General features: G+C 41.5%; 1 protein-coding gene across 1 annotated transcript; it reads right to left on the minus strand.

Moving 5' to 3' along the window:
* Positions 1 to 5,354: 5,354 nt before the first annotated feature.
* Positions 5,355 to 8,813, minus strand: LOC120534235 (rab15 effector protein-like). The gene has a single exon (XM_039761661.1). The coding sequence runs from the start codon at positions 8,537 to 8,539 to the stop codon at positions 7,811 to 7,813; it is 729 nt and encodes a 242-aa protein (XP_039617595.1). The 5' UTR covers positions 8,540 to 8,813; the 3' UTR covers positions 5,355 to 7,810.
* Between the last annotated feature and the right edge of the window lie 2,018 nt (positions 8,814 to 10,831).

The raw sequence follows: 10,831 nt of genomic DNA on the forward strand, positions 1-10,831 counted from the left end.
GCGTGATTGGGAGGAATGGCCCCGATCTGAACCCGCGCGGTGTTTTGTTATTGGACTTCTGTGCTCGTCATGGATTGTCCATAACGAACACCATGTTCAAGCATAAGGATGTTCATATGTGCACTTGGCACCAGGTCGATGATCGACTTTGTGGTCGTGTCGTCCGACTTGCGGCCATATGTCTTGGACACTCGGGGGAAGAGAGGGGCGGAGCTGTCAACTGATCACCACCTGGTGGTGAGTTGGCTTCGATGGTGGGGGAAGATGCCGGTCAGACCTGGTAGGCCCAAACGTGTTGTGAGGGTCTGCTGGGAACGGCTGGCAGAGTCCCCTGTCAGAAGTAGCTTCAACTCCCACCTCCGCAGAACTTCAACCACGCCCCGAGGGAGGTGGGGACATTGAGTCCGAATGGGCCATGTTCCGTGCCTCTATTGTTGAGGCGGCTGACCGGAGCTGTGGCCGCAAGGTGGTCGGTGCCTGTCGTGGCGGCAATCCCCGAACCCGTTGGCGGACACCGGCGGTGAGGGATGCCGTCAAGCTGAAGAAGGAGTCCTATAGGACTTTTTGTCCTGTGGGTCTCTGGAGGCAGCTGATAGGTACCGCAGGCCAAGCGAACGCTGCTCGGTTGTTGCTGAGGCAAAACTCGGGCATGGGAGGAGTTTGAGAGGCCATGGAGAACGACTTTGGACGGCTTCGAGGAGATTCTGGTCCACCGTCCGCGCCTCAGGAGGGGGAAGCAGTGCAGTGTCAACACCATATATGGTGGGGATGGTGCGCTGCTGACCTTGACTCGGGACGTTGTGGGTCGGTGGGAGGAGTACTTCGAAGACCTCCTCAATCCCACTAACATGCCTTCCACGAGGAAGCAGAGCCTGGGGACTCTGAGGTGGGCTCTCCCATCTCTGGGACTGAAGTCACCGAGGTGGTCAAAAAACTCCTTGGTGGCAGGGCCCGGGGTGGATGAGATACCGAGTTCCTTAAGGCTCTGGATGTTGTAGGACTGTCTTGGTTGACACGCCTCTGCAACATCGCATGGACATCGGGACAGTGCCTCTGGATTGGCAGACCGGGTGGTGGTCCCCTCTTTAAAAGGGGACCGGAGGGTGTGTTCCAACTATAGAGGGATCACACTCCTCAGCCTCCCTGGAAAAGTCTATTCGGGGTTCTGGAGAGGAGGGTCCGCCGGATAGTGAACCTCGGATTCAGGAGGAACAGTGTGGTTTTCGTCCTGGTCGGAACAGTGGACCAGCTCTTCACCCTTAGCAGAGTCCTGGAGGGTGCATGGGAGTTTGCCCGACGGTCTACATGTGTTTTGTGGACTTGGAAAAGGCATTCGACCGTGTCCCTCGGGAATCCTGTGGGGGTGCTCGGGAGTATGGGGTACCGGACCCCTGATAAGAGCTGTTCGGTCTCTGTACAACCGTGTCAGAGCTTGGTCCGCATTGCCGCAGTAAGTCGAGCCCGCTTCCAGTGAGAGTTGGACTCGCCAGGGCTGCCCTTTGTCACCGATTCTGTTCATAACTTTTATGGACAGAATTTCTAGGCGCAGCCAGGGTGTTGAAGGGGTCCGTTTGGTGGACTCAGGATTGGGTCACTGCTTTTGCAGATGATGTTGTCCTGTTTGCTTCATCAGGCCGTGATCTTCAGCTCTCTCTGGATCGGTTCGCAGCTGAGTGTGAAGCGGCTGGGGTGAGAATCAGCACCTCCAAATCCGAGAGCATGGTCCTCAGCCGGAAAAGGGTGGAGTGCCCTCTCAGGGTTGGGGAGAGATCCTGCCCCAAGTGGAGGAGTTCAAGTATCTCGGGGTCTTGTTCACGAGTGAGGGAAGAATGGAGCGTGAGATCGACAGGCGGATCGGTGCGGCATCCGCAGTGATGCGGCTCTGCATCGGTCTGTCGTGGTGAAAAAGGAGCTGAGCCGTAAGGCAAAGCTCTCAATTTACCAGTCCATCTACGCTCCTACCCTCATCTATGGTCATGAGCTATGGGTAGTGACCGAAAGAACGAGATCGCGAATACAAGCGGCTGAAATGAGTTTCCTCCGCAGGGTGTCTGGGCTTTCCCTTAAAGATAGGGTGAGAAGCTCAGTCATCCGGGAGGGGCTCAGAGTAGAGCCGCTGCTCCTCCGCATCGAGAGGAGTCAGATGAGGTGGCTCGGGCATCTGATCAGGATGCCTCCTGGACGCCTCCCTGGTGAGGTGTTCCGGGCACGTCCAACCGGGAGGAGGCCCCGGGGAAGACCCAGGACACGCTGGAGGGACTATGTCTCCGGCTGGCCTGGGAACGCCTTTGGGATTCTCCCGAAGAGCTGGAAGAAGTGGCCGGGGAGAGGGAAGTCTGGGCTTCTCTGCTTAAGCTGCTGCCCCCGCGACCCGACCTTGGATAAGCAGAAGAGGATGGATGGATGAATATTAGAACACTAATGTCCAGCCTAATGAATGATAGGACGAAGTTGAAACTAAAGCCGACACATTTTGAGGGTTTCACTTGGCAATGGGACAGTATAAATGAAACATAAAATTCCTGGAAAACAAAGTATAAAAGAGAGGAAGTTATTTATACATAACTGAAATCATATTTAAACACAAAGCAGTTACCACAGATCAAGATCAGAATAAAGGAAAGATAATAGCAGCTCACCTTACAACAAAAGGTATCTACACCTGGCAAAAAACAACCAAAAATAAAGACACAGATTTAAAAAGAGGTCTGAGGACAAAGAAAAACGTATAGAAAACAACTCACATCAATTAATTAATTTGTGTCAGGACGGGAGCAAGCTTTAAGTTTAAAAGCCTTGCTTTATGCTTTAATATTTCATCAAATCTGATACCTTATAATGAGTATTCTCCACAATAACAGGAAACCAAGTATTTTGAGAAGAGCGCTGATCTTATATTCAGAAATTCACATAGTGTATTCACTACCACATTAGTTGTGTATTCAATCAATATCAGCAAGTACTATTTTTTTTCTAGGCAACTACTCACTACAAATGCTACAGCTTAAAGAGAAGTAATGTCTCAGTTTTCTTGCTTGCTTTACTTTCTCTCTTTCTATATCAAATAACCCCTGCTTTGTACTGTCCTACAATTAAATTTGGGATCAATGATTGAGTATGCCGACCAGATGATAATTATTTTACTTCTTTGTTGTTTTGCAACTGGCTCTCTACAGGGCCATGCTAATTGATATCTTAAAGAGCTTTTACAGCTTCTGATCTGATGCAGCTCTAACCTAATGAATATCATTACGCAACTGAACACACCTTCACAGATATCCTAACAAAAAGAAACCTACAGTAATTACTCCACTTCACCAAGCAATACAAACTTTAAATGAGAAGTCAGTGTATAAAATCTTCCAAGACAAAAATATTACTTAAAATATGCATTCAAATGAATGATTCCACAAACATGTAGTGTTCTAATTCACTTCTAATGATTGTGCTAAGTTCTTAAGAAAGATCTGCAAGATCTAAAGCAGTATATCTGGCACACTCACAACAGTGTGCAAATAAGAATTGCAAGGGAAGTTGAGCTCAAATGAGCATAACATTGCTCTTGCATTTAGGAAAACCGAAACAAACACATTTAAGAGGTAAATTAAATTTATGTTACCAATTTACAATACTTTTAAATGGCAATTAGAATAAAGTGAGCACAAACAGCAGAGAGGTGGGTGCGGGGAGGTTCAGCTAACAGAAACAATACAAAGCATACAAATTTAGACTATAGCATTGTTTTTGACTGTATTATGTGACTACAGTATTCTTTACAACCATGGGTCATAAAATGTATACTGATATCATAGTATCCTTGTAGGCATTTTTCTCATTGGTCTATAAATTTCACAACCAATGCAGTATTTACTTAACATAACTGTGCAACATTTAAATATGGTAAACTTTATGAGATAAAATAAAAGAAATCATTTGCTCACAGTCTATCATTAAAACTTTGCTGACCCAATTACCCTAGGTGACTCCATACCATACAATTGTTGTATACACTGACATACTGCAGGGATGGAAAGCTGACTTCTCTCAGTTCACACAGAAAGTTGCAGGACCTTGTGGATTATGGTTTAATTCCTTAGTTACCACAACAGACCACAGTAGCATGTAAGCCTACAGTTCTGCTATATTGATTTGGCAGTAACTATGTGTCTGTGTCCAAGTGGTTGCTATGCCTATGTCATTCCAACAGATGGTGCATCACAAACATTAAAACCATTTTTACAAATCTAATTCCAAATGGCATGTAACAGAGACATATGCATTACATGGTGCACTGCAAACGACAATGCAAAGGTATATGTTAATTACTTAAATTTCAACATGTTTTAGACAGGCAGCATAGTTACTGTATATGTGTGTGTGTTATATATGTAGCTGGAAATCCACAAAGGGAGCAAATAAATCATGTATCTTAAAATAGTTTTTTTATTCCTAAGCTTTCAATTCCTACCAGGAATCATCATCAGAGGAAAATTATTTTGAACCTAAGACAATATATAGCAAATAAGAAGGGGAGGACAGATGGATGTGGTAGGGGGGGTGGATTGATGAGGTGGGGTGTGGAGGGTGTTGGTCAAAAAAGTTTGCATGGTCTTCTTTTCAAGCTTGCATATGCTGGGCGCATGTCCAAATGTCTGTTAATAGCGTTTTCATTGGATAGCCATAATTCAGCCAGTTCTCAGACACTTTTCGTATTAGCCTTGAATTTTACTTATACCGAGACACATTTAAATGTGTGTCCGGTAGAACTTGTATGTGTGTAAATCAGAGATTGTGGGTCCTTTCTTCTGACTGCGTTGTGATGTTCCTATATATGTGTGGCAAGTGTTTTTGATGTCTGCCGCACGTGTACCGCTGGATACGCATTACATGATATGCTATAAACCTCGTTCCATGTTTCTGCTGCTGATTTCTTGCTTTTAGCCGTAAACAAACTTTACGCAGCATGTTTCTAAGCTTGTACGCTAATTTAATGGATCATTTGCTCACTTTGTGGATTTCCAGCTACAACTATGCAAACCGTTCCACAGACCTTTGCCTCCATATATATATATATATATATATACACACACACACACATTGTATATATCACACTCATATTAAGAATTTACCAAATGTTCTGGAAGTGAGCAACATTAATGTACATTAGGGAGATCATTTATTTTTGGTTTTCAATTTTATTTTTGGTTTTCATCGACCAACTTCTATATCAGAAAATAACTTTTGCTCTAAACAAAATATGCCACTTAATGGGAGGGCTTGCTGTTTCTTCCAGTCTGCAACATTTATTGGAACTAATATTTTAAACAAAAAAAATATGTTTTTGCAATAGTGAGGTTTAGTAAGTGTCAAGCTTTATTCTTTTATTTGATCAGAGCAGATATTTTATTATCAACACGCAAGCGCAAATAGCATCAGTCTACAAGTTTTGCTGGTGTTCATGATTGTTTGACATCTTATTGAAATTTATCTAGTGGTAAAAAGAATTAAGCTTTCATTCTTAAATAGCATTAGTTTATTTTACAGAACAACTTATTTTAATGAGCAGAAAGGTGCACACTGGAGCCTGCTAGTAAAGTCAAGGACAAAACAGACATGAATAGTGACAGGGACACCAGTCTGATACAGGACACATTCACTCACAAAACTACCATAGCTCATATTGGATCACTTTTAATTTGAAATAATAAATGGCCCCACATCTTTTGGAGAAACCTGAGAGAACCCACATAAAAATGGAGTGATTTTTAAATCCCATACAAAATGTGAACTTTAGACATCTAGAGCTAAAGCAACAACCATAAGCCACTCTCTCAAACAGAAAGTGAGCAAATAAAAAAAAAAGTCTAAACAAAGAATGTAGTGTAGGTGTGGCTGTAACCTGCCTGTCTGAAGAAAAGTGATTTGAGTAAACCTGCAGCCTGAACACAGTAAAATCACTAAATAAAGGTTACTATGGGATTTCTCCTTTTGAAGTCATTGCTCATTTTTAGTACTTTCAGGTTATGTTTTCTTGAATGTTTCCTTAGAAAGCAGTGAATTTTTGATAGGCAGTCACTGGTGGCATGCATGAAAACGTCAATTAATATGTTTTACTCACACTGGTGAATGATCATCACAAATGACTTACATCATAGAAATGTGAGCTTTTGCCACAACCAAGGAGAGTAAATATGGCAAGGCCTAATGGTTAAGGCCTTAATGCGCGTCAGCTGAATCCCTATCACTGCATTTACTTTAAATTGTGTTTATTTCAAACAGGGTATGTCACTGAAACTATCAGTAGTAGAAATATGTAAAGCAAAACCAAAAAAAAAAAAAATTCTATAAATACATGCAAACATAACATATGCACACACACTGTCAGAACAGTGCAAATCTGAAGTTAAATTCTGGAAGAAGACAAAACTAAACCTAACAGGTTCATAGAAAAAAAAAACAAGTTACACAATTTGGTCAAAATGTAAACATTTAAAATCTGCTGTCACATTTGCCATTTTCCCTGCATGAAACTGTATAAACACCTCATCAGCAATAGGTTATAAAAAAGGTTGTCTGTCTGAATTTCATAGAAAAGTGAAAAATACATTCTTGATAAGTAAATCTGAAGTTCCATTAGCAGAAGGAATTCACAGTTCAAAAAGATATTATTTAAAACAAATGTCTGAAACTTTTAAAGTCCCTCAGGAATGAAGTTTGAGGTCCTTCCTTCCGGCCAGTGGTTCAGAGTACTGCATATGAAGGATGCCTTCAGTGACATATTTTATTACAGCATATTTCTAAAACAAAAGATCAACTACTTTCAAATAAACGTTACTGATTAATGTTCATTTTCTTTTTTTAAATGTGGTAGTCCCTTGAAAAAGTGGCTGCTTTATTTATATCCATATAGTACCAACTGAGGAAGATCATTAAAATGGTTCAGGTTCTTTTTAGGTGGGGGTGAATCCTGTTTTACCTTTTTATTAACTTTGTATTTCTATTTTTCCTCTTGTTTTCTAAGTTCTGATTGTGATGTAAATGGTTTGTATTGGTTAAGTTACTATTAGTTGTTTGATCGAATAGTGAGCCATGGTAATGTTCTCCTTTTGAAAATAAAATAAACATTTACAAGAAAGAAAGCTTCTTTGGTTATACTTCCACTTGTGTACTCATAAGCCTGGAACTTCTTAACTAAACATTTAAGACTGTCAAACAAAATCTGAATAAAGTAAACATTCCATTTCTATTATATACACACACATTCATTATTTACATGCATATGTATGAATTGTTTCTCAGTACATCCACTTTAAAAAAAGAAATTACACTGAGAACTGATTGAAACAGAAATCTTTAGCCACAGGTCTCTGAATGACTAAGGCTGGAACTGGAGAATCATTGCCAAAAATAAATAGGGCGCTTAATACCGGCAAAGGCAATTCCGAAAACAGTGGTTCTATTGACAGATGATTAAACAGTGATTAAATATCCTCAGAAATGTCAACATATTGTGTTCAGTATTTCAAATACTGTACTGAATGGTGACAGTCCTATGGATGCCCCAATTCTGTGGTTAACTTGGCAACTCTCAAAGCTTGTCACTAACATTTCTTTGTCATTCATTGTCTTTTGTTTTTATTTAGTGAACCCCAAGTTCGTTTGGCGTAATACGTCCGAGAATCCTTAAAGGGCAGCATTGGAAATTATGCCCCAAAAGTTCGATAATCCTACAGACATCTCATATATCACCACTTAACAACTAGAAAAAGCTAAACGATGCCAGAAACTGTTTCCTTCCTTCCTACGCTCGTCAAATGAAACTAATGTACACATTTCCAATGTCCCTGCGCCCGCTTTTCTGGTTCAAGCAGCGTTCCAGCATCTCCAGTGTGGACAGGAAGGTGTCCGTGTTCATGAAGTAGTCTCGCACCGCGCTCTCGTCCGTACTTGCCTTTTTCCGCCGATATTTACGGATGCTCTCCAAAAGTGCCCCTCTCATTTCTCTTGGTTTACCTGGGAGACCATACGCTATAAAGAGTCCCACGCAGTCCTCCCCAATCAAGGAACAAAACTCCTCGAGTTTCTCAACTTTGCCCTTGTCGCGGAAAAGTGCGTCCTCGACGCTCGTTGGCGTCCGGTCGTTTGTGGCAGGAGGAAGCGCGGGCGGCTGCGCGTTTTCCTTCAGCGCCGAATCGGACAACTGAGTCGTCTGCACCGTGAACTGCAGCCTGACGCTCTTATCCGGTCCAAAAAGGGTCCAGATCCAGTCGACCCCAAACAACAGAGACTGCTGCTTTGTCATCTTGCTTGTGGTGATGTGCTCCTCGACGCCCTTCTCGACACAGAAAGTGATGAAATTCACGAGAAAGATTTCGTTCAGAGTGTCCGTGCTGGGTTGAAGTTTACTCTGTGGGTCCTCGAAGCCCAGGTATTCTTTCAGTTTCTGCGCGGCGTACGCGATACCCTGCCCGAATACATCACACACTGCGTCAGTTTTTCGCTCTTGTTGTACAGGCTCCCGATCTTGCACTTGTCCCATTCTAATACCAGAACAGTGGAATCGGTATGCCAGCACATCCAGCCGACGGAGTACAACTCGAAGAGGCAGGTGAGTCAGATGCACCTGCGCGCGACGTCGCCCTAGTCGAGGGCGTGGCCTCAGCCCGGCCAGTGCAGCCCGCTCACCACGCCTTCCAGCGTCGAGCTAACGTAGCTGAAAGTAGAGCTTCCCAGACTTGTTTCTTTATGTAAGTAAACATTTCAAACATTAGTTTCCACTGTCACCTGAAAAACGCTACAAATTGGTTCTTTAAATTTTACAGGTATTAAAGGTTTTTGATTCGTTGTCTTTACGGAGGTGCATTTTCAAAGTTAAAAGCCCAAAACAGGTGTGAGCAGGTGCTGAAAAGGGTAGGCGGAAAGTCGCTTATTTGCTGGAATTTGCAATTAAAAGTAGCAGTGCGCGTCATTCTTACCCTTTACACGACGTGTTGTACGTGTTGTAGGTAGTTTTACCTTTGGGATGCTCATAGCTCAACATGTAAAGGTAAATGTGTTCCAGCAAAGTATCTCTGAAAATGACTTTGGCGAGAGAAAGTCGCCTGTTTCATCCCAAACACCACAGTACTCCTGTACTTTTAATCAAATGTTAATTGTTTTAACTATGTATAGTTCTTTTTAATTTGCATGCATAAACACACAGCGTTTCCATTTCGTCACATTTAAGTGCAAAATGGACAAAAAAAGTACTTAAAATTGAACGCATTACACAATTTATTTAGGTATACAGTATTGTTCTTAATTGATTTAACATGAAAATATTTATTCAAAAGTAATATTTTTAACAATATGTAAGTTGAATTGAATAATAATTTGCCTAATTTTTGCCACGTTAGCTTTTTTGATCCAAAACTTCATTTGCTGGTCCGTCGCTGGTAAACTTTTTCTGGTGTGTCCCTATGAATCAGTCAGCAGTCTGTCTCTGGGACCTTCTTTCCATGTCCTTGATATCCTGATGGAATCTTTCACCCTGCTCTTCACTCCCTGCGCCAAAAAAGGAATCCAAAAGGTAAACTTTGAGACTTGTGTTGTAACCCAGTTTCTTAAACTTAGTACATTTTTTTTATAGTTTGTTTATAATCTTTTTTTATTGTTACCTAAAAACTTAGGAATTACCTCTCTGAATAATACCCAAGATTCAAAAAAGAAACAAATTCTGCATCAGAAATCAGTTTTCTAATGTCAGGCTCGGCAAAAATTCCCTCTTTCAATTTAGAGTCACAAATCCAGAGACCTCCTGCACAAATGCATAAAAGAGGCTTCATCCTTTGATATGACTTTGACAAACTGCTTCATTAAACAAAAGCCTAATATAAATCACTGGTAGCAGCTCTTTAGCTGGGACCACCAAGCCAAGCCTGATAATGCTTTTGTGATTAAGGTGTAACATTTATTTCTAGCTGTCCATTCCTTCTAAACCCAATATAATTGTTGACTCTGCTGTCCCACGTCCCATGGGAATTTTGTATACCTTGATTGCTTGCCAAGCAAGATACACTGAACGTTTGGGGCTCTACATATGGACCAGTGGTGCTAAAAATACTTTAAATTAGATTGTAATAGTAGAAAATATGAAATTCAAACAAATTGTCATTGAAATATTAATGTTTAAATATAATGTGAAAACAAAAAAAAATGCAACTGACAGCTAAAAATGTTTTGTGAAAAAATGTTATGTGATAGAGAAAACTTTTTCATTTTTTAACTCAGTGCTCAGAAATAGAGTATATAAAAATCACATGAAATAATCCAAACAATTTTTTTCAGTGTATACTTGTATAATTTTGATTCCTTTTAACTGCAGGTTAAGTAGACTGGTGATTTTAAATTAGCCTTAATATGTTTGTGCACGTGTATGTTCTCCATGCAGTGGACAGGCGTCCTGCCCAGTGATTGTTTCTGCCTTGTGCCCTGTGCTTGCTGGGGTAGGCTCCAGCTTTCCTGCGATCCTACTCAGAATAAAACAGATTTGGAAGATGGATGGATTGATACAAATATTGCTGTGTATTTGCATACCTACATAATCCAATTCGGGGTTCACTTCAAGGGCACACGTTTGCTGACAATATGCCAAATTTAAAGTTGCTAATGATAATACAAATGAATTTTTAGGAGGAGGCAGCTCCAAAGAGACACGGAGAGAATGTGCAAATTGTACACGGATGGACTGCCTGAAGCTTGATTCATTTTATGTTCACTTTTCCGGTTGAGGTTTTTTCGCTAGTAGACTGAGCTTCTCTTACCCCTGTAATAGTCTGCAGTTCCTTTTTGA

This window comes from Polypterus senegalus, chromosome 8 (assembly GCF_016835505.1).
Source record: "Polypterus senegalus isolate Bchr_013 chromosome 8, ASM1683550v1, whole genome shotgun sequence".
In the NCBI taxonomy this organism is placed as follows: Eukaryota; Metazoa; Chordata; class Cladistia; order Polypteriformes; family Polypteridae; genus Polypterus; species Polypterus senegalus.

Bases quoted from the DNA above. Each gene is read 5' to 3' on its own strand.
- LOC120534235 (XM_039761661.1), bottom strand. From the start codon at position 8,539: ATGGGACAAGTGCAAGATCGGGAGCCTGTACAACAAGAGCGAAAAACT.